The sequence below is a fragment of the Panthera leo genome, chromosome A3 (assembly GCF_018350215.1).
Source record: "Panthera leo isolate Ple1 chromosome A3, P.leo_Ple1_pat1.1, whole genome shotgun sequence".
Classification (NCBI taxonomy): Eukaryota; Metazoa; Chordata; class Mammalia; order Carnivora; family Felidae; genus Panthera; species Panthera leo.
In genome coordinates, this window is record NC_056681.1 from 41,154,654 (window position 1) to 41,179,829 (window position 25,176).

At 40.2% G+C, this 25,176-nt stretch overlaps 1 protein-coding gene across 1 annotated transcript in view; it reads left to right on the forward strand.

The window, feature by feature from the left end:
• The window catches only part of MACROD2 (mono-ADP ribosylhydrolase 2), a 2,023,701-nt gene that overhangs the window by 1,898,175 nt on the left and 100,350 nt on the right, over positions 1 to 25,176 (forward strand). Inside the window, exons 12-13 of the mRNA XM_042931649.1 lie at positions 18,241 to 18,303; positions 22,904 to 22,972. Coding sequence (XP_042787583.1) covers positions 18,241 to 18,303; positions 22,904 to 22,972 — 132 coding nt within the window. The remainder of the gene's footprint in view (positions 1 to 18,240; positions 18,304 to 22,903; positions 22,973 to 25,176) is intronic.

Here is a 25,176-nt window from a genome sequence, read left to right on the forward strand (position 1 = left end):
ATATAATCAGGGCAGTTAGGACAGGTCTAAATTTTTACTTGATCAGTGGGAATTTGGGTACATTATTTAACAGGAAGCCTCAACTGCCTTATCAAAAAGAGAAGGCAAGGATGTTACCCTCACACCAGTTTGGGTGAAGATGAAGTGAGATAAAACTCTACAGCATTTAGCACAATGCCCAAGCATTACTTCTACTATGATCTCTTTCTACTCACAATACTTCTGACACCAAAAGTGTGGATTTACTCCTGGCACCAATCAATTCTCTGGCTCACCAACTTCACCAACTAAGTGTCCTACCATTGACTTCAACTCTGACACCAACTACCTGGATTTAGCATCAGACCCCATAGGTTAAGGGCTCAGTCTCACAGGGTTGCCCCACTTCCGACATCAATTGCAAGTCTAGGGCACCCAGACTCCTGACTGACTGACTGGCTATGAAGCAAGGGTGTCCTCATAACCCCCTCTTCAGGTTTGATGATTTGCTGGAACAGCTCGCAGAACTCAGGGAAACAGCTAACTTACTACTACCAGCTTATTATAAAAAATATTATGAAGGACACAAATGAGTAGCCAGATGAAGAGGTACATAGGGTGAGGTCCAAAAGGGTCCTGAGCATAGGAGCTTCTGTGGAGTTGAGGTGCACCACCTCTTAGCACGTGGATGTGTTCACCAACCTGGAAGCTGTCCAAACCCAACTGTTGTTCATGGTTTTTATGGAGATTCTGTACCATAGGCATGGTTGATTGAATCATTGGCCATTGGTCACTGACTCGATCTCTGGTCCCTCTCCCCTTCCCAGAGGTCAGGGTTGAGGCTGAGAGCTTCTACCTAAACACATGGTTGAGTCCTCTGGCAACTAGCCCATCCTAAAAGTTGTCTGGGAGTCCACCAAGAGTTGCCCTATTAGCATAAATCAAGTAACGTTGAAAGGGACATATTATTATGAATAACAAAAGATGTTCCTATCACTTCCATCACTCCAAAAATTATAGGGGCTTTAAGAGCTCTGTGCCAGAACCTAGAGACAAAGCCCAAATATGTATTTCTCATTTTATCGATGATATTACATTAAGTCGTATTAACTGTTCAACAAATGGCAAATAAATCTTAGTCAAACCAACCGTTACACGCTTTGATGCCAAGTGTTGACTGGGATCATTTCTGAAACTTTCTTATGTAAGTTTTAGTTCTCTCCTTCAGACATATATGAGAGGGCTCCGTCAGATCAGGAGCAGTGGCATTTCACATCCATGACTCCTTGAACTAAAGGTGTAGGAATGTGGGGGTGAGAAGGAGGCAGGTTAGGATGCTGTCTGCTGGCAATGATGTCCCAAAGTGCATAGGACAGGGAAGATAAAGACTGGGTAGAAGAGGAACTGAGAAGCAGAAGAACAGGGAGGTAAGTATGGAGAGGAGGGGGGGAGAAAGGGAGAAGGGAGTATACTAGGGGTGAACAGTTTAAATTCTAGGAGATTCTCTGTAGGCAAAATTGGGATTTCTTGGAAGGACACCCATTGTTCTAGACTTAGAAACTAAAAATCAGTTTCCACAAGAGAGGGAAGGATTTGAGGGACAGGGCCCTTCACACCCATAGCTGGATGAAAGTGAGATAAACCTATGTAACATCATATTTGTGGCACCTACTCAGCTCATTGTCCCTATGTATTCACCACACCTTCTGCACCCATCCTCTCTTGAGGAAGGGTAGCCCTGGGCACCTTCTTGCTGAATGTTTCCCAGACACCTCAGTTCTTTGTCATGTCAGCCTCTCTATAGGCTAGTCTGTATCCTCATGACATGGTGCTGGCTTCCTCCAGAGCAAGTGACCCAAGAGAGTAAAAGCATGTTCAAGACAGAAGTGGCAATCCTCTTATAACCTAATATCAAAAGTAACAGACCATTGTTGCTGCCATATTCTTTTAATTATGCAAGTCCCTAAATCCAACACACAGTCTCAGGGAGGCACATTAAGTTCCACCTCTTAGAGGAGGATCTAAGAATTTGTGGGCATGTTTTTAAAACCACCATAATCCCAATGGTCTTCTTGTTTCCCATTCTAAGACACCCTACATCCTCTCTGTGTCTCTGTCCTTGGATTCTTTGGGAGCCCCTCAAATATCAAATCCTCTTATTGACTTAAGCTCATGTGTAAGTCAAAAGCCCCTTCCAGTACCATCTGCAGTCTTGGAATCACTGAGAATATGTCAGAGACATGGACATTGCTACCTTGCAGAAAGTGACATCTTCGGTGGACAGGAGGTAGTGGAGGGTTATCTGAGTAATGGGTCAAGCCAGTTCCTACACCACATGGGGAATCACCCCTCCACAAGGCATTCAGATGTGTGGTCTTGTAGGCTGAGTCATCTCCCACTATTTATTTCATTAGGTTGCTCTAAAACAGGAGTCAGCACACTTCTGTAGAGGACCAGATGGGAAATATTTTTGGCTTCACAGGCCACATATGGTCTCTGTCGCATATTTTTCTTTGTTTTTATTACAACCCTTTAAAAATGTAAAAACCATTCTTAGCATGCAGGCTGTATGAGAAAACAGGCCTGTGGGCCAGAGTTTGCTGACCTCTGCTCTAAAATCATCCTAGAAAGACACTCATTGTATCCTCAGGAAGTATTCAGACGTGCTTCTCACACCACCCAGCCATGATAGCAGAACTCCTTCCCATGCCTCTAATTTATCTTACTTGAGGTAAAACGCTGAGAGTCCTCTTTTCGGCTTGGATACATTTTACATAGGATTTCTCTCGTTCCTTCAGGGAGACAAAAACAGGTTCAAAAATTGAGTCACTAAAATGACTAATGTGGTCCTGTCAGAGGAGAATTATGGACCTACAAGGGTATGGTCTCTCAGAGAACTCATTTTGTGTTTCTATCCATCACGTGAATAACAATAACCTTCTCCAACAAGCGGAGTGAAAAATGTATGGACTGCCAGTAAGTATTCCTCACTGCTCACTAAATATTGGCACCACAAGGGCTTTATACAGCAGTGGTGACATGTAGGGAATTTGTGTCAGATCTGGATTTTAATGGGAAAAAATAATCCAGTCTCACAATTTGACTTTTGTGTCTCTACAACTGGACTCAAAATCCTTGGATGAGAATTCTTTTTTAAAAAATCTGCATTTTAATTTTACCAGAGCATTAACAAAAATGTATTAGTTAGCCCACGAGTCAACAAAAGTTAATGTGTTAACATATATATATGATTAATGAATTCATACTAGAAGAGGCAAAAAGGAAAAAAAAAGCTGAAGCGACAAATTAAAAGCTGTTCATCATATTTAATGTTTTAGCTAGCCCCAGATAGTAGTGTGGCTTTCTTATTTTACTACTCTGCTCGAACTTGTAGCACTAAAAATTGCTAACCTGAGGTTCTAGTTGAAACTATACATGAAAATGGGACAAAATGTGCAAAGAGTGGGGAGTTTGGGCTGTGAATAAAAGTTCTTGGAGCCTGGGTCGCTCAGTCAGTTAAGCATCTGACTTCGGCTCAAGTCATGATCTCACAGTTCGTGGGTTTGAGCCCCACATGGGGCTCTGTATTGAGAGTTCAGAGGCTGGAGTCTGCTTCAGATTCTGTGTCTCCCTCTCTCTGTGCTCCTCCCCTGCTCGCACTCTGTCTCTCTCTCTCTCTCTGTGTCTCAAAAATAAATAAACATTATAAAAAAAGAGAAGTTTTTTAAAGTGGCAATGAATCAGCTAGATATCTCTGCTTCCTGATCAAACTAATTGCAGCCTTGAGTCTGTGTTTATCCCTCTTAAAGCTTACCTTGTAGAACTCATTATTAGTTGTAATTAAAATGGACCCAAATCATAATTTAATTAGCCTTAATAGGACAGCATTGGAGGGCCATCTTTCATTTTAAGTACATCATGTTTCTTCTTATAACTATTTGTTATTGTAAATGATTCCAATCACAAACTTAATAGCCAATTTTAGAGGAAATTATTCAGTTGCCAGTCGTTTGAGTGGTTCAAGAGGTATATGCATGTATTTGAGTATTTGTCCAGACCACTGTCATGTGATCCGAAAAACTTTTGATCTATTTTGACATGTTTTGATTGACGTTTGGAGTCACAAGGTAGCATTCATTACAGTACTGTTAATTCAGGGGTTTTCTGAAGAAAATATTCACACAAGTTTGTAGGGTGACAGTTGGTAATTAGACATAGTATGGCGAGCATTTTGTAATGTATATAAATGTCAGATCACTATGTTTTCTTGAAACTAATATAGAAATGTATGTCAACTGGACATAAATACATACATACATACATACATACATATATACATACCTCAAGCCCATTTTGACACTTCCATAAGCTACAGATCTTCTGAGGTAAAGCAGGGGGAAATTGGTTCCACCAAGTCCAAGCTCATCTGACATTGGTAATGAGAGCTGGGAGAGGTAATTTATTCTTATAAGCAAACTGCCAAGAAGATAGAAAGTCCTAAAAACCTTTCTCAAGCTGTTGGTGTGAGAATGTTCTCCTGTGGTCTTTCTTATTGGTGGCGTAACTGTTTCTGTCTCTTGCTCCCTGCTATGTCCACTCTCTCCTGCTGGGGTTCAAGTTCAAGTGGGGAGGGGCTCTACATAGTAAATGACTATCCCTAATTGTAATAACTTTGTATTGTGACAGATGGTAACTGTACTTACCCCAGTGAGCATTTTATAATGTATAGGATTGTCAAATCACTATGTTGTACACATGAAACTAGTATAATATGGTACATCAACTATATTACAGTGAAAAAAGAAGTCTATCCCTAGAGCCCATGAGAGGGAATAGGCCAATGTCCACTTCGCCAACTGATTCCCATTTTGAATGCGTGTGATCACTTGTAGAGATTTCTCTTTTCATTGATCAGAGGTCACTTTTAACCAAACATATTTCTGTGGAGAGGAGACAACTGGAATCTCTTCAGCGTTATCCAAAAAAGTGCATCAGATAAGGGCACACTTCTGCAAATTGACCAATCTGGCAAAAAGAACAAAGCACATGCCAGAATGCTGTGCTAGGGATTCAGGTGTTCCTTTATGTGTATAGCATCGTACATATTGGCAATACTTAATTGTCTGTGGCATACCCTGCCATCAGGAGAGGAGAAACATATGTTCCCATTTGTCTTTTGATGTGGCTTCTGATATTTACATTTGCTTGTCTAAAATAACATCAGCGACCCTAGACAATTTTTCCCGAGTCCTTGAGTCTATTGACTAATTGCTTCAGGTGGCTATCGAGTATGTGATTGTCATCTCAAGGAGATGATCCATTGCCAGCAGGTATTGCCCTGGTACAAGGGAAAAACAGTTACCATTGGGAAGAGAACAGAACAACAGCAACAACAATACATAGAGTTCTATTTGTTCAAAGTGAAGTGAGACCCCAATAATTCTTTGAAATATGCCTAATATAACTTTGGGGGTATTTGGAGCACCTGGGTGGCTCAGTCAGTTAAGTGTCTAACTCTGGATTTCAGCTCAGGTCGTGATCTGACACCTCATGAGTTTGAGCTCTGCATTGGGCTCCATGCTGACAGTGCTGAGCCTGCTTGGGAGTCTCTCTTCTTCTCTCTCTGCCCCTCCCCTGATCACTCTCTCTCCCTCTCTGTCTCTCTCTCCCTCTTTCTCTCTCTATAACATAAATAAATAAGTAAATAATAAATAAATAAATAAATAAATAAATAAATAAATAAATAAAAAGAAATTTGGGAGTATTTAAAGTCAAAACCAGGAAGTCTTGGCACTCAGTATAGTAATTAAAGAATTAGCGTTATAGTGAGGAATACTAGATAATTACAGTGTTATCAGTAGTCTTGGGAGAGGTGATGGTTTAATTACCAAATAAAAGTAATTTATACTAAATTGCAAATGACAGCCAATGCCTTCTTAAATCATGGCTTGATAAGAAAGAAGGAATGACAATATTGGACACATGTAGGAGAAGGAGGAAGTATTATCGGCCTGCAAATCACAGAACGTATGCAGAAATGGGACAAAGGAGGCTAGAGTCCTATTTCTTAGACTGGCAGGATGGCTTATAGTAAGATGTAGTCCTACTTGTGACAGAAGGGGAATAGATATTGGAAGCAACTATTTCATACCATCCATCAAAAAATACAACCCAGACAAAATCACACACACACACACATACACACACACAAAGCTAACCAGGAATTTCAGAAAGTAGCATAACTATATATATATATATATATATATATATATATATATATATAACTATGTATATGTGTGTGTGTGTGTGTGTGTGTGTGTGTATATATATATATATATATATATATATATATATATATATAAATGACTATTACAGGTTTCCTTCTCTGTCTGAAAGTAGCAGTTTCCTGTGAAACCTTTTGGAAGCCAAAGTATCTCAAAGCAAAAAGGCAGTTACTATTTCATAAAAGTGAAAATCTTCAGCTTTCTTTTGGTTATTGAAAGTAGGTACTAATATAGGTCTTTCATAAAAGTGAAGTAGCAAAACTTGAACTTTTAGATAGAGGGAAAAGTCTATATATGCATGCTTCACTTAAAAAAAATCTTATACAAATTTTCTAGATACTATTTTGGAAGGATTTCTACTGGTCTATTTTTCCTTCCCATCTATTTGATTTCCCTTCCTTTCTACTGAAATATCTGTACTGCATACCTTATGGCCACCATAAACCAACATGCCTTCCTTTGTTCCCAGGCTCAGAAATTGCTCCCCAGCTCTGATTATCCCAGGCCATATATGCCTGGATGGGATTCTGGATAGCATGATAGCATGGTGATTAACAGATTTCATTTTGGAAGCAGATGACCAAGGCTCAAATCCTGTTTCCACTCCCTACTAGTTATGGGACCTTTGGAAGTGTTATTTAAGCTAGCCAGATATCATTTCTTCACCTATAACATAGAATATTTATTGTATCTGTACCACAGGGTTATTCTGAGTATTACATGGGATCATTCAGAACTTTGGCTGAAATGTAGATAGAGGCTGGCACTGCCTCTCATCCTTCACACCTCCATCCAACTACTCACCAAAGCCAGTTGATTCTGCCCTAAATCCTTCCTATTCTCTATCTCCTCTCCTGCCACCCCTTTATCTCTGACTTTCATCATCTCTTACCTGAAGTATTTTAATCAGTTCTGCATTAGTCACTTTTCTCCACCTCCTACCCCCACCCAGATCAATCCAGTCCCCATGAGAATCAGCCAGGTAAGAGAGAAACCAAGGCTCTGTACCACCCTCACTGATGTATCTCCCTCCTCAGTAACCACTTTGTCACATAACCACTTCTTCTTCTGACTTCTCTCCTTGCTCCACTCCCATTGTTGGCAGTGGTCCTGCAGTACTAAGTCACTATGACCCCCCAAATGTACATGCTTACTCTCACCTCTCCATCTTGTTCTCCAACTTTTGGAACATCCCCTGTGCCATCAAATCACCCTGCTCCTTTTGCCTGGGTATCTTTCCTTTAGGCCCATCTAGTGGCCCTCACTCTCTACTCTAGCCCCATTGGCCACCCCTAATTCTTCAAAGATGCCATGATCTTTCCCACAACAGGACCTATGGACATGCTCTTCACTCCACCTGGAACACTCATCTATCTCTCCCTTTTTGCTTCATTAATTTCTACCAATTAATTTCATATAAGTGCCTTAAACTGATCAACTAACTACCCGTTCCCCTGGGAAGTCCCCTCTGATGACCTTCTTAGAAGGCCTCTTGCCAAACTGTGCTTCCCTCCACTAGCACTTATCACAACTGGAGATAACATGTTTGTGTAATTAAAATTGTTTTAAAATGTCTTAGGTCAGGTCCTCCATGTCAAGATAAGGATTCAAGGGCAAGTGGCTGATTTGGGGAATGATCCTAGGAAGCACCAGGAGGGAAGTAGGGAAGTGAGACAGAGAAAGGAAACACAAGTTCATGAACAAACAGGTTGTCCTATGGGCATTTGGGATTGGGTCCTGCAGGAGAACTCTGTGGGATGTGCCCCAGAGTTGTCCCCCTCAGGGGAATGAAAGCAAAGTGTTAATTATATTGTCTGGTCCATCACTGGTTGGGCTGCTTCCAAATTGGCTGCATAGGACAAGCATCCTGCTGAGACTCGAAAAAGACCCTAAGGCAGAGTGCCACAGGTGCTCATGAGAAGAAACCATTGGTAAGTGCAGAGGAACAGTGGGTGGGGATTTGATAGCTTTGACCTCAACACCCACTTGCTCCACTGGACTCTGAGCTCTGTAGCCCCTTCCCTCACTAGTGAGCTCTAGATCAGCCCACCTGATAGAAATACAACATGAGTCACAGTTGCACATGTAACTTTAAAATTTGAGAAGCAACGTTTTTAAAACAAAGGGACACGGGCAGCATTAATTTTAACTCTATATTTTATTTACTCCAATATAGCCAAAGTGTTGCATTTCAACGTGTTATTTGATATAGAAATTGCTGATGAGATATTTTACATTTTTTTTCTGCTGTCCTTAAAAGTGAACGTATATTTGACATTTACAGCACATCTCAATTTGGACATGCCACATTTCGATGAGTGTGATTTCTGCCCTAAGGAATTTTTTTATGTGTGTAAAATACAGGAAGTCATATGTTGACATTTATTCTGGTAAAATAATTTCAAATAGCTATTAAGTAAACATTGGGTTAAACAAAACCATTACTGGAATTCTGTTAGTAAACTTAGGAAGAGTGGTCAAGTTTTATCATTTAGAGGATTACAATTTAAGTGAGGACACATTTTTATAAAAAGTTCATATTAAATTCTGGAAAACCCTCACATTGCCTTCATCCTAAACTTCAAAATTCCAAACCAGTGGTGAAATTTCTATTTTCACCACTTAAAATAGCATGTTTTGACACCGAAGGAACAACTGTGTTAAAGGGGGGGAAATGGTAGAAAGATAAAGGCAAAGGATTTTACTTCCCACAACCATGTGGGACTGCCAGTAACAGAACATACATATACTGAATTGTGCTCTCCCTGGGGGACACCTGCTCTCAGCACATGCACATTTTCTTTTTTTTTTTCCCTAAAGTGTATTTATTTATTTATTTATTTGGAGAGCATAAGTAGGGGAGGGGCAGAGAGAAAGGGAGAGAGAATCCCAGACAGGTTCTGCACTGTCAGCACAGAGCCGAATGCAGGGCTCGAACTCACAAACCATGAGATCATGACCTGAGCCAAGACTAAGAGTCAGATGTTTAACCAACTGAGCCACCCATGCACATTTTCGAATACTAGTTTCCCAAAGAGCCACATGAGCAAAGCAAGCAGGGAACTGAAGCACTTACTTATATTTTCCTCAAGTCCGCTTAACTGATCAATATCTATTTAGATCTACATATATGAGATAAAATTTTATATTTTTGTCTGAATAATTGTCTCTAGTCTCAATTTCACCTTGTGCGGACAGATACATCTCATGAAACCACTCCAACCAGCTTTCTTTCCTCAACTTCCAAAAGGAAAGAAATGCTTCTGTCCCTTCCTAATAGCCTATATTTACTTCTGTCCCCTTCCTAATAGCCTAGTTATTTCCTCTCCATCATCTTGAACTTTGTGGGTACTCACCCAACATTAACTGGTGGCAAAGATACCTAGCAGCTTTTGAATTTATTCATGGAATGATTCTTCTATTCAAAGAATATCTTTATATCCTTTCTCTTCTTCAACAAAAAAAACTAGTTTCATTTTGCCAGTTCTGTCTTAACATCTGCAGAGAGCACAATGTGTGCCTGTTTTAAACAAATGTGTAGGCACACCAGATATCTTGATTCAGAAGCATAAATGACAATAGAGAGAACTGGAATTTATAGAAGGAAATTAAACCTTAAGGCTTAAGAGAGAGCACCAAGAAATCCCATTGTAGTGCTGTTATGCTAAGTTTGTTTTGGTCGTCATTTTCCCAGTTATGGTGTAGAAACAAGCTTATGTGCATACCTAAAACCAGTGCAATTTATGATCTATTCACTAGCCTAGGTCAACTGGTAGAATAACCATAAGCATCAGTAGAAGTTGATTTGTAACCTTAAGTGCACCATGAAATCATCAGAAGACTTTGAGAATGTTGCTTAATTCCCAACTGTTTTTTTTTCCTTATCTTAAAAAAAGGCCACATTAATGTATTTCTTATTATTGTCATTCCTTAATGGTTATTGATTATATTCAGGATGCTTTGTATCTCTGCAAGGCACTGCAACTCCCCCCAGGGAAGACTGTTAATGAATAGTGTTTGTAAAGTACTTGAAAATCCTTGGATTAAAAGCTAACATATCAGGGTAAAAGTATTTGTATTAACATGCCATATGGGAGAACCATATGTTATCTATTAAGAGGGTGTGTGTGATATTGAAAATAGCACTCTGGTGCATTGCCTTGTGCTATTTTTATACCAAGATATGTCGTGGCAAGTTTTGGTATGCCAGGGTCATACCTTCAATGTGGAAATGCTACAAAGTTCAATCCTTCGGCAGATATTTGTTGAGTTTCTTATTGAGCACTTGGCACTCTATTTACCATCATACAAAATATATGGAAGGGGCTGTTGCACGCTACAGTCTCATGTGTTTCCTTTCATTGAACTTTTGTTATACTTAGGTCTCTTTTAACAGACATATCTTGTTAAAAGTAACAGATTCAATTATTTCCTCTTCCCTCTACATGGACAAGTATGCTATTTGGGGACACAGGAAATAGGAACAAGATGATTGTCTTCTCTGTCCTATAACTGAAGACAAACCATAGGTCTTACGCACCCTCTATGAATTAGACATGGTTGTAACAGTATTTATTTTGAGTAGAATTGGTACTGGCAGCCAAGAAAGCAAGCATTTCCCCAAATGGGCTATGTGTGCTCCACCACCTTCCCAGAAGGTGCTAAGTTATTAGCCTGGATAACTGTATTGTAACAACTTCTGTGCATAATCTCCCCTGGCCTGAGGAAAGGACTCCTTCTCTAAGGTGACTACTCCATTAAGAAGACAAAATGGTGGCTAGCAAGAGCTTAGGTTCTGTGTCGGGGCCAACTTCCTTGAAAAATGCTGCCCCGCATGATGCCCCCAAATTTTATAACTAACCAAATGATTTTGGAATAGATAATCTTCCCCTTTTTTCCTGATTAATTTGTTAACTAACTATGCAACGCCACATTTCATTAACTCACAAATATTTATTGAACATCTGTCATGTGTTCATTCTAGGTACTTAGGAGATCTCAGGCTATGAAGCAAACAAACATCCTTGCTTTGGTGGAGCTTACATTCAAGTGGGGGCAGATATATATAAGCAATGAATGCAATACCTACCTAAATTATGTATTAGAAGATGACAGATGATTGGAAAAATAAATAAATAAAAAGTAGATCCTGGTGAGGAGGATGGAGGGTGTAGGGAGGGGGAGATGTTTAAGTGGAGTGTTCAGCATAGACTCCATTGGAAAGGAGAAATATTGAGCAAAGACTTGTCAGACATGAAAACACTGCAGGCAGAGGGGAAGGGCAGTGGAAAGACCTGGGGATAAGAGACCCTAGGAGGAATAGCCAGTGTGGCTGGAACAGAATGTGTAGGAGGCTTCTAGAAAAATGTCGGGGTGGGAAAACCATAGCAGTCTCCACCACACAGGGCCTTGTTGCCTGTGAGCGACATTTGAGCAGGGGAATGGTATGATCCGACTTACATTTGAAAACAAACTGGCCTCTAGGTTGAGAACAGATCTGGAGGACGAGACCCTATCACAACCCAGGAGAAAAAGGGAGGAAGGAGGCCGGACCTGGATGGTGGTGAGAGCAGATGAATTCTAGCTACCTGTGCTCCCTACATGTCACTGCGTTGGATTTTTAGGAACCATTACTTGTGATAAAAGACACATGACATTTTAAAACAGATCCAAAATTTAATGCGGTTCAACCAGAGGCTCAGATAGAAACGCACCTTTTCTACATTGAGAACTGAAATACAGTGCAAGCAATAATAATAATAATAGGGGCGCCTGGGTGGCTCGGTCGGTTAAACGTCCGACTTCGGCTCAGGTCATGATCTCGCGGTCAGTGAGTTCAAGCCCCGCGTCGGGCTCTGTGCTGACAGCTCAGAGCCTGGAGCCTGTTTCAGATTCTGTGTCTCCCTCTCTCTGTGACCCTCCCCCGTCATACTCTGTCTCTCTCTGTCTCAAAAATAAATAAACGTTAAAAAAATAAAAAATAATAATAATAATAAATAATTACTGCTTAGGGGGAAATGAAGTTTCCTTTTTAATCCCTTGACAAGTATTTATGGAGCCCCTAATGAACTTAGGCACTGTGCTGGGAGCTGCTGACACCACAGCAAGAGCAAGGGCCTCTGTCTCAGGACTTACAATTTTGTTATCGAGGGTCAGCAGAAATCACAGGAATCTGCAAGAAAGAGAGACCTCAGGCTTTGGCATAACGTGGACTTGAATGTAAGACCCAGCCCTGCCGCTACTTATGGGACTTCAGGGAAGTTATTTTTCCCCCCACAACCTTGATTTCTTCATCTGTAAAAATGTAGACCAAAGTCTAACTCAGTAGGACTCTTTTGGAATTCACAGTAAGGGGTGTGAGGGGCGTAAGAGTGTAAGTGCCTTGTGCCAAGGAGGCGCTTGGGACAGCAGCTGCCACTCATGTGAGATCGTGACTACTCAAATGTACATCTCTTTTTATCTGCATTGAAAGATGCATGTGAAGCTTTTCATTAGAATAATGAGGCAGCCAAGTTGGGAACTTAATTTTCTAAGACTAATCTGTTCACATCAACTAATTGGGTGAGGAAACCTCCAGAACAGTTTTTAAGTTTTTGGAACTAAGCATCCCTCCCTCCTTTCCCTTCTTCCTTCCTAAAGCCATCAAATAGAGCCGAGCGAGGTAGACACTCCCGCTGAAGGGGGTAAGGTTGAGGTGCTGAACACCTGGCACAGAGCTCAAGCAAGGTCAGAAGGGCATCTCCATCTTAGGTTGAAGGACTAAACAGACATGACAACTAAATGCTGCATGTGATCCTAGAAAATGATGAAAGGTATTATTAGAAAATGGGCAAAACTTGAATGTGGTCTGTGGCTTAGATAGCAGGAATGTCATCAGGGCTAATCTCCTGGTCCTGATGGTTGCATCATGGTTTTGGAAGAAAATGTCCTTGTTTGTACAAAATATATACTAAAGTTTGTAGGGTTGATGGAGGTGATTATGTTCACAACTCACTCTTGATAGATTCAGGGGGAAAAAAAAAGAAAATACTTTGTACTGTTCTTGTAACTTTCTATTGCTTAAAATTATTTCAAAATAAAAATATCTTTAGCATTAAAAAAAAGTTTAGAGTTATAGTATTGTGCTTACCTGACTTAAATGTCAGATAAACTCAATTCTCAATGTTCTTGGTGTTCCATGTTAATCTTCATGACATTATCATTTAGTTCTTTAGCTGTTATTATTATTTAGTATCATTTTTTCACATTAAAAAAATTTTTTTTAACATTTTATTTTTTTGAGAGAGAGAGAGCCAAGAAGGGGCAGAGAGAGAGGGAGACACAGAATCTGAAGCAGGCTCCAGGCTCTGATCTGTCAACACAGAGCCTGACATGGGGCTCGAACTCATGAACTGTGAGATCATGACCTGAGCCGAAGTCAGGCGCTTAACTGAGCCACTAAAATACCCTGCATTTTTTCACATTTTTGCTGACCCATAATTTATCTTACCCAAACAATAAATATTAGTTATGTTTCCAAGAAGGGAATGTGGGCTCTGACATGAGCTGACCAGGTCAAAACCCTGTTCCCACCACTTCCTAGCTGTAGGATCTTAGGCAAATTATTTAACATCTCTGTGCCTCAGTTTTTTTAACCCTAAAATGTGGATAATAATAATACCAAACTCACTGGGTTGCTATGAGAATTAAATCTGATGGCCTATGCAAACACTGAGTAGAACATAGCCAATATTCAATAATCATTAGCTGGTATTAACTAGTATTATCCCACTACCCACATAGCTTTATTAAATAAAACTTAACTATAACTGATGGCAGTACATATTTTTGAGATCATTCCTTCCTTATATACGCTAAAGTTATTTTTCACATGTGTATGTTCTAGAGAATTTTGAAATGTGTGAGATGAGAATGTAGCTTGGTGACAAAATACAGAATTAAAGACTGAATTCTTTATAAATAAAAGAGTGCTAACTTGAAAAAAGAAAAGAAAAAAAAAGTTGAGCCATTCTGACCTGAGAAAAATGAATATACCATTTGTATTAACCAGCTACTGTCACGATGATACTGTGTAACAAATAACCCCCCCACCCCCCCAATGCAGTGCCTTAGGACCAAACTATTTATTCTCATGCTCACAGGTTTGAGAGTTTCTGTCATTCACCTGATGTGGGCTGGGTCCAGCTGGGCAGTTTCATTTCAAGCTGTGCCTTGCCTGGGCTTGGGTCCAGATCAGGGACCAGTAGCTATAGGACCATCTTCTTGTCATGGCAAATGTCAAGAGCACAGGCACAAAGTCCAGTTATGCAGTACAGTTTGGTCTTTTGCTCACCTTGTGTCCACAAATATTTCATTAGCCACATCAGGTAACTTGGTCAAATCTAACATCAGTGTGTTTGGAAAGTATGCTCTGCCCACATTGGGAGAATACTGAACTGTATAATCCATTACAAGGGGCTGCAAAATGGAGACAAATAATCTAATCTGCAAACCACTGTTTTTTGACTGCATGTGCTCTATCTGTGTCTGGAAATCTTGGCACCTTTATAAGAAAGAGTAATAATACAGGAATAGGCAGTGCACATCAGGTTGTTTCCCCAGTAGCGGGGACGGATTTTCTCTGATTTACTTCCCCTTTCTCTTCCCATTCCCGTGCACAGTTTGCAAACAAAACTACACATAATCAGGATAATAATCTGTGGCCATGACATTGAGATTTTGCCCTTGTAAATCTCTCTCATCGAGAAATAAACATGGATTACGTTCTTGTCATCATCCAGCCAATGATGCATTCCTTCTGCTTATGTGAATTCAGTTTGCAGCAGGGACCCCTTATTTTTATTTCTATAAAAGTCCTGAAATATGCTTGAATATAGTACATGCTCAATAAATATAGGTTGAAAGAGCAAAGGGCAGGATACTAATACTGAAGACATAGAAATTATGCAACATCTAGAATTCTGAGAGGTTACTGTGCCTTTTGGCACAAGAAAATCAAGTGTTATGTGACTCCCACCATGAATGCTATAGCGATTTATTATCTGAAATAAATATGCGGTCTTAAAGGCAAACTAACTAAGAGAATTTAGCTTCTGCATGACATTTTTTAAGCTAACAAAATAGCCTGTCACTTCCTTATATTTCTTCACATTTATTGTAAGCCTTCCAAATCCCTTCTAAAAACCACAAGTTTATATTCACCACTCTACTTAACTTTTTATTGTTTATGGGCTTCCTGTGAAGATTGCTAGACAGACAAGGCTGATAAAAGGAAAGCTTGTCCTTATCAAATACTTACGGGTAACAGTGTAATGGGATTTTTTTTTCCCCTACCAGTGGAAGACCACAGTTTCACTAAGAACTCACTCATTTGGGGCATTTTAAGTGGATGGAAAGCTATAAGCCAGCCAAAATATCCTTCTGAAAGAGTGAAATGAATGTTAATCTAATTGCCAGAGAATGCTTGCTTTGAAAGCAAGACTTCTACACTGGTTCCCCCTGCTGGATTTGAGGATGCACTGTCTGGAGATTGACGAAAGGAATGTACCTAAACCTTGTCTTTTGAGGGCATGTTACTCAGATGGCAAATCCAGCATTCTTCTAGAATACACTTCCTCCGTAATAAACATGGCAAGTGTTTCTTGAGTTTGCTTCCCAAGGGCAGAAATATGGCAAGTCAAGGCTCAAAGTAGGAAACAAAAGCATGGCACTGAGGTGGCTGTCTTAGGAAGTGAGACAGCATGCATATGCACATGGGTAAAAACCCAGTGGCGGTACATTAAGGAAAACAACCAGAATGGTATTTATTGTTATAGAGCTAGACTTGGGAGTCTGACCATAAATTTCCTTCTCATGCGTTTCGAAAGGCTAGCACAAATTCCTCGCCTTCCTGTGACTTAATTGTTGTTTCTCTTTCCCTTCTTATCTTCCTCCCTCCACAAGAAAGCTTTTTACTCTATAGGAGATGTGGTAACTGGACTAATTTTAAAGGCAGCCTGTCACTGCCAGCTTCAAGCCTATTGTGAAATCTCTGTTAAAAAGACTTTGCTAGGGGAGACAGAAAAGCTGGCAGATTTCTCGTGCTTGACTCTAACTCCCATTTGGTGGAATGAACAGGGAACATACTGACCTATGTTTTTGACACATGCTGTGGCACCAGCGTGGCCTTGTTAAGGGGGCAAGAGAAGCAATGATGGCTATTTCCTTCCTAGAGCAAAAGCCAATGCCATCGCCTACTTGGAGAACTACAAAAGAGCAGATGTCAGACCATTATGTGGTACTGTAAATAGGCCATTTAGAACATAGGGTTTAGGTAGCTACAGAGCTGCCCCAGGTTCTCACGTTAGAAGTTATACCATATCCCCCAGGGCAAATAGCTGATGTTGGGCAGAGGGAATTGTATACATACTTATGTATTCATCAGTAGCATTCCTTCCCCACTTCAGAATTAACTCTTCTTTATGGATGCATGCATGTATGTATGTATGTATTTTTGCCATTCTATTGTAAACTTTTTCTGTCATTCAAGTCAATCCCAGATGTTTTTCCCATCTGCAGCTCTCTTCCCTAGGTTATTTTATAGACCTGCTCTGGGAAATGTTTCCCCATTGCTTCTAAGGCTCTTGTTTCGGCTCCCCTATTGGAGTCCTCCTCTGGGGAGGATTCCCCATCTTCCTGCCTCTGGATTAAGAGCAGGTAGTAGCAACAGATGGTAGGTCGAAGCACTCGAGTAAAACAAGATTAAATGATCTGAACCTGGTTATAGGTCAGGAATTTTAAAAGGACTCAGCTGGGTGACTCTTCGGCTCCTTGTGACATTGGCTGAGGTCATCTGGCTGCATGCACGGGCAACTGGGCTGGGTTGGAAGGTGCAGAAGGATTCACCCATGTGTCTGGCCCCTTGGAGTTTCTCCACACGGCTCTTCTCTCTCTCCATGTGCCTCTCCCCATTTGGTAGGCTAGCCTGAGCATCGCTACAACATGGTGGCTGGCTTCCCAGAGGAAGAAAGCAAAAGCTGCTGGTCCTCTGAGGCCTCAGCTTCGGGGCCCCTTTTCATTGATCTAAACAAGTCACAGAACAAGAGCGGATTCAAGGAGAGGAGAGACAGAGTCCACTTCCTGAGAGACAAAGGATCTGTGGCCATCTTTAACCCGTAGTTATATATGCTAGTAACTTCTGCGTCTCTGTTTTCTGTAGTCTAATTCCATGTTTAATATTGTGTTCCTGTGTCTTTATATAAATCTTTCCTTTCTAAAAATTTCCAAATAAGAAGAGATTTGGAAACCCTCCCAGCAATGAGTTATAAAATCATGCCTTTATTTGCCTTTGAAAATTTTAATTTTTTCTACACGTAAATCCACAGATACATATTATACGTTTTAAGCCAAAAGAAAATTTTAACTAGTTTCTAGTATTCAGCCACAATGCACCTGCCCAGTTACTTATTTTTCAAGGAGTTATGTACTATAGTGTAAACTTGACCAACATAATCTGTTCAAGACAAAATATTTCATAGCATAGATACGTTAGACTGCCATGTGTAAGTTAGGTAAAAATAGATGTTTTTTGCAACATGTATCAAACAGGAAAATAAAAGTCATAAAACTTAATCAACTGAACTTCCTTACACAGTGCATACTGCTTGAGTCAAGGGAGAAAAACAGATTCGAATTAAGATCTTGTATTGCATTTTGGGAAATGCTGCGCAAGGAGAGAAATGTTGTAGGAGTGCTGAGTAAATTTTGTTTACTGTAGTTTAACATTTCATCAAGCAAATCAGGTGAGAAGGGACCAGTATAAATGCACCTATTTATGTAGGTAATTTTTCTGTTTCATGCCTCTGATTCATCTCTCTGCCTTGCTTGGGGAGTCATGCTACATTGGTTACAATTAATTTCAGTGCCGCATATTAGCCATAAAGAGGTATTTCATCAATTGACTTGATGTATTTTTTTCCCTCCTTGGTTTCCTTGAAAGATGAGAACAGTCCAGAGGAAAAACAAAGCACAGAAGAAACGGAAGGGCAGAGCCAAGAAGCAGGTGGGCTCAGATTTCTTTTGAGGAGTCTTCTAGGCCTCATCCACAGAGGTGAACGATAACATTACTCTTTACTCAAATGTTATTTTCTAGAAATGCCTATAGCTCTTCACCAGATTGATTTCAGTGTTCATTTAGGTCTCTGTCAGGAGGCCACCAATTCCACTACCTATCAGTGACAGTGCTTCCAGTCAGAAGGGTGCATTCTCATTCCTCATTCACGGATTCCATTTTTCTTCTGCATAACAACACTTTGCTCAGAAATGCTCTAAGAGGTTGCAAGTGCCAACTCAGAGCTTGGCTGCCTTCAGACAGGTCAAAATTAGCAGGTTTAGTTTGGAGAAAAAAATGAAATGAAAAACGTTTAAAGGAAATAAATTAGAGGCTTTCCCTCCATGACAGGTAGAATGTTCTTTACTGTTTTGCATCACACTTTGAAGAGCCAGGTTTCTGGTCGTTTCTTTACATGTTGTAGGAGATGGTGTCATGAAACCCGATTACCCCACACCCAGAATTAAAGTGAGATCTGAAGCCTTCCTGACATTTCCTCTGTTCCCTGAGAACAGATGTGTCAGGTGGTGTTTATAGATTCTCCACTGCAGATTATGAATTGAACACCTTTAAGTGAAGTGGCACTTAAGAGTCAAAAGAGATTGTCACCACCTTTAACTTCTCATCTCTTCTTACCCATTTTTGCACTCAGGCACATTCTCCTTGAAAAGACTGATAGGCACAGTTATGCCATTATCAACAACACCACCAAAAGAAAAATCTCCTTGTTCCTTTTAGTCTCCAAGTCCTAATGAGTCCCCACAGAGGGGCATTTTGGAAACAGTGGGCTCCATCGAATGGGTGCCCGGCACACCCTAGGCCATATGCTGAACTCTTGGAAATCAACCAGGTAGTGTGATAAGTTTTTCACTGAAAACTTCCTACATTAACCTTGGAACTTTTGCTAGAGAACTGGAATCTTTTATTATTAACCTGGAAGATGGAATTGAAGAAGGCCAATCAGAGAAAGCACTGAAGCAGAGCAGCAAGGACCTTGTGTGGCCGCCACTGGGTCAGCAGGCTCCCTTTGCCGAGACGTAGTCCTTGCAATGAAATGAATTTCTGATACAGCAAACTGTTGTCATCCACCGCCCCCCCCCCCCCCCAGCTCCCGACCCATACATCATTATGCTCCGTGGAAGATGAGTCTTATGTGAGAAGCTGTCACTGTTTTCACTGTTTGCGGCTGACAAGTGTTAGTCAACTAAATGCTGACAGCTGAGGCCATTCTCTGAATGGTGAGGCTTCACAGGTTTTATTCACTCACTGTTCCGTCCCAAGATATCTTTATCGACATAGATTTTTCCCACCCCTGTTCATACACACACACACACACACACACACACACGCACACACGCACATATGTGTACAGACACACACATTTGCCTGTGTTTTATTTATTCATTCTTTTTAGCTAGTAAGCTGAGAACAGATGATTTCTTTTCGAAACTGGGATCGCCTGTCAGCAGACAGTGGTAGGGTGTGAGTCCTCTTCCCACCTCTTGGATCGATAGCCTTATCATCACAATATGCTTACCAGTCAATATAAAGACTACTCCAAATGTACCTCTTGCTCTTCCAAGTGAGCCCACTGCTGGCACAGGTCTAATGGCATGATTCATCTATGATCTTGGCTGTTGTCAATACACAAGGTTATGTTTGCTCTGGCTCATTTCATAGCCTTCCTAATCTAAGTACAGAAAAATCAAAGATGAGGTCCTGGCCACTAAAGCCCTTTTGACCTACTATTGTTCTTCCAAAATATAAATACCTCCTTTATGTTCAATATGATTTCCAGATTCAGTTTTGACTATGTAATTCTGCAGGCCTCCTTCGCATCATGAGAAACACGTAATCTCAAACCAGCACGGTTTTGACTCTTGTCGTGATTAAATCCAAGGGTTTGCTGTGACCCAGGTACTGTTCTGGGCACTAGGATACAGCAGCAAACCATAAAGACAATATCCCTGCCTCCTTGAAGCTTATATTCTGATGGGGGCGGGGGTCGGGGAAAGAAATTTAAAAATAAACAATAAACAAACAAAAAAAATGTAAGATAATAAAAAATGCCTTGTGGAGAAGTGGGGTAGGTAGATGGAATACTGAGAAGGCAACTTTCCATTGTCTGGATTTGGGAAGGATTCCCTGAGGAAGGGATAATTAAATGAAATCTCAATGAGGAGATGGTGGGAAAGCATTCTAGATGGAGGGACCAGGTAATGCAAATGCCTCAAGGTCAATTTTAGCATGTTGGAGGAAGAAGGTCAGAGTGGTTGGAACACTGTGCATTAGGGAGAACATGGTGTGCGATTTGGTTTAAAAAAATCATAGGACCAGATAATGTCTCACTGTATAAAATTTGATTTTATTAGCACTACAAAGAGAAGCCAGCAGAAGTTTTAAGGTTTTAACAAGCTCACTTTGCCTGTGAGTAAAAGTGGGTCACAAGAACCGAGTGAGACCGGTTAGAAAGCTATAGCAGGAAGAAATGATGGCAGTTTCTGGAAACGGAGACAAATGGACTGAAGTGTTATGTTCCAGACATAGCAATAACAGGATGTGTTGATGGATTTGGATATGGGGTATGGGGAAAAGAGGAATCCAGGATAAGTCCTAGATTTTTAGCATCAGTAACTTTGTGGATGACGGTGCCATTTACTGACACACGGAAGACTGGCCACCAGGCACGGTTTTTGTTGAGAAAGTTAATAGTTCAGTTTTGTCCATCGTATATTTGGGAGGACTCTTAGCCATATGGATGGGACGTCAAGAAGCTAGTCAGATATATGAATCTGGAGAGATGCACACCGAGATACAGGTTTGAGATTCACTGGCATAGAAATGAGATTTAAAACCATGGTTCTGGGTGAAATTCATTAGAAAGAACATGTAAATAAAGAAAACAGTGGAGCTTGAGACACCATGGCATCTGGATAGGTGGCAACAGGGTAGAAGAAGACAGTGTTTCAGAAAGAACAGAGTTAAAACTTGGTGAAATACTACTGAGAAATCAAACACAATGAAAAAAAAAATAAAGAAATGACCATTGGTTTTAGCAAAAGGAAGTCATTGGCGCTTTTGATAAGAGAATTCTTGGAGGGGTGTTGAAGCCAATGGAGTGGGTTATGGAGACACTGTAAAGTGAGGAAGTGTAGGACAATAACATAGACAGCTCTTTTAGGGAGTTTTACTGTGACAGGAAGTAGACAAATGGGAAGATGTAACACCAAGGGAAGATTAATAGTCTTGTTTCTTGTTTTTTTTTTTTTTTATTTTTATCAGACATTATCACCAAACAAAAGAAAGTAACGTATCACCTCCAATTATTCCCCTACTAAAAATTTTATTCTCTCTCCCAATAGAGACATGACCTGAAAGTAACAGTCAAATACATTAAGGACATAAGATATGCTAGAAAATATGTGATTTGTCTTTAAGCGTTGTCATACATGTGTGAATTATCTTTAGTTCCAAAACTAAAGAGTTTAAAAAACTCTAAAACACAGTTTAAAAAAACTCTGTTACTACATGAAAAATGTATATTCCTTCTCAATTCCTTTTTCAATTGTCAAATATTAACCATTCCAAATGATTTTAACAATAGTTCATATATGAAATTTACTATTTTAATGTTAGTAAGTTAATTATCTGTTATCCTGGAAGCCAGATGTGAATGGAGTTGCTGTGGTGTTTACGGGACTGAGGAAAAAGATAAACTCTGATGAGGTTAGTTGCTGCTGTGAGGGGAGCAGGCCCTCCAAGTTCCTTAGTCCCCACCCTGTGCTTGGGTGACATGAAATCTCCAAATGGCTTTTGGTGCTTTCCAACAAATGATCCCCTTCTCCTGGGCCTGTGTGCTGACAGCCATCAGACATGCTCCCTGTCATTTGACCTCCTGGCTTAACAGAGCAGAAGTGCTGCGCTAAGAAAAACCAAACTTTAAAAAAAACTCACATAAAAGCATTTTGTGGAAACTTGTGAGGATATACTTTCACAATCTTTCACTAAAAAAAAAAAATATGGGGCACCTGGGTGGCTCAGTTGGCTAAGCATCTAACTTTGGCACAGGTCAGGATCTTGTGGTTCGTGAGTTCAAGCCCTGGATCGGGCTCTATGCTGACACCTTGGAGCCTGGAGCCTGCTTTGAATTCTGGGTCTCCCTCTCTCTCTGCCCCTCCCCTGCTCATGCTCTGTCACAATCTCTCTCTCAAAAATAAACATTAAAAATTTTTTTTTAATATATACCATTCTTCTAGAGGTGGGGAAAAAGCAAAATGCCAAAGTATAATAGTACCAACAGATAGTATTCTTTACCAAAAAGTGGTTTGTAGTCATCGGACTCTGTTTTAACTGAAGATTCCTGTTCCATTGGTTATAAAACAGGGTCATAGACGCTAGCCCCTTCAAAGACCATTCCATGTATTAGAGCAGGAAACAGGTTCCTACTTGCTTGGTGGAATGAGGAGGGAGGTACCATAGGCAGGGAAGCACCATCTTGACAGTTGGAGTTAAACATGGACTCTGAGGCAACGTTTCTCTTTCTGTCACGTAGATGGTGTCGATGTTGCAACTGTGCCCAGCCCCGCTTCAGAAGAGGCCACTGAAGTCTGTAAAGATGAAGGTATGAGGCCACTTACCTAAAGATCACAGACTCCCAGAAAACCATTTGGATTTTGTTTATGTGGGGAAATGAAGCAGTGAGCAAATCTATCCAATTCTCTTTCAGCACCTCTATTTCCAACACAATCAAATATCACACCCGCTCTGTTTTATTCCACACCCACCCTTTTCAGAATTTATACATACATTTACATTTGTTCTTCTGAAAAGTAACTGCTTATTAAATCAGAAAATGGTCAAAGAAATTATGTTTAAAGATGTTTATTTGAAATTCCAGAATTAGGCAGTTCTGCTGTTTACAGCTACTCATCAGGAATAAGTTCAAATGAGTGGCGTTTGGGAACCACCTACCAGAGAGCCATTATCCAGACATGATAAGGAAGAAAAAAATGTTGAAAGGAATCTATAGAAATAAATCTTTCTATTTATTTGCCATCTATTTGGTGACAAGAGCATCATTCCTCATTCTATGAATAGTTACAATGAGAAAAGTCACAGAACAAGGTGTCTCCAGAAGAAGAAAAAGGTAAAAGAAAATTTTACATAGGCTCTAGGAAAAAATTTGATGGAGAAATAGTGGGTACATCCATGTGCAGATGATAGAGTTAAAACAAATATCTGAAAGAAAATACAATAGCCCTTTCTTCTCTTTCACTCTGATTAACTGTCCCCATACAAAAAGGTAATACTACTTTATATCTGTCCTAGATAGCTACTAAACACCCTTCTGTGAATAGTAAGACTAGATTGTTGTGGTTATAGAAATGGAATGGACAATCAACTGACTAATGGATACAGAAGATGTGGTTTATATATACAATGGAATACTACTTGGCAATGAGAAAGAATGAAATCTGTCCATTTGCAGCACGGTGGATGGAACTGGAGGGTATTATGCTAAGTGAAATAAGTCAGTCAGAGAAAGACAGACATCATATGATTTCACTCATATGTGGATCTTGAGAAATTTAACAGAAGACCGTGGGGGAGGGAAAGGGGAAAAAAATGTTACAAACAAAGAGGGAGGGAGGCAAACCATAAGAGACTCTTAAACACAGAGAACAAACTGAGGGTTGATGAGGGGTGGGGGAAAGGGGAAAGTGGGTGATGGGCATTGAGGAGGGCACTTGTTGGGATAAACACTGGGTGTTGTATGGAAGCCAATTTGACAATAAATTATGTTAAAAATAAATAAATAATTTTTTTAAAGTGAAAAAACAAAGAAATGGAATGAACACCTGGTACACTGTGTGATCTATTTAGAATTTCTAGATAAATATGCTGAATGCATTTTTTCAGTTTGGAGTGATATGAAGATGGATATATATACTTGACATTGATAGTTGAATCAAAATTTAGAAATCAAAGTTGTTTTACAATCTTAATACTTAGTTGTTTGTATCATTCATTTCATTTCATGTTGTCTGGTAAATGGGTTTTTCTAAATGAGCTGTCCAGTGTAATAAGAGTAGTTGCTAACACTGTGAACCCTAGGGTTAGATGGTTGAAGCTTAAATCCTGTCTCTGCGTCTCAAAATTGATGTAACCTTTGACAAGTAACTCAAGGAATTAACAAGTAACGGCAAGTAATTAACCTCTTTGTGCTTCAGTCTTCTCTCCAGAAGGAAGACAATAATAGCATCTACCTCACAGAATACCAATTCATGTCAATTGCTCAAACTTTTCACCTGGCATATGTGTAGGTTGGGCTCCCCAGAAGACAGACTTTAAAATGGAGATTAGGGAATAGACATTTATTAGGGAGAGCTCTTGGAATCCACACCTATTAAAGGCAAAGGAAGGAAGCAGAACTGGGTAGAGAGGGAAGTTGAGCTGACAGGCATTATCAACAGAAGCCACAGCTATTCTGAAGATAAGATGACCCTTTTGAGGTGTCTCATCTGGGGTCAGTAAAAGCTTCCTTTGATAAGTCACCTGACCCTGGCTGCCTTGGGGAAGGGGTGTGGCCTTGAGTGAGGCAGAGGTCTTCTAATGAGGTAATTCTGGAAGCCTGGGATGAACTGGGAGAGTAAGTTCTTCATTCCTGTAGAGAGATCTGGATTGCGCAACAAGCATAGACCACACTGTTATTTTCGGTGGTCCTTTTTCAGATCATTACCACTCTTTAAATAATCCCTTGGCACTTCCTTCATACATACTCAGATATGTGTTCTTACATCCTTGGTTTTGAAGCCATTTGCTATA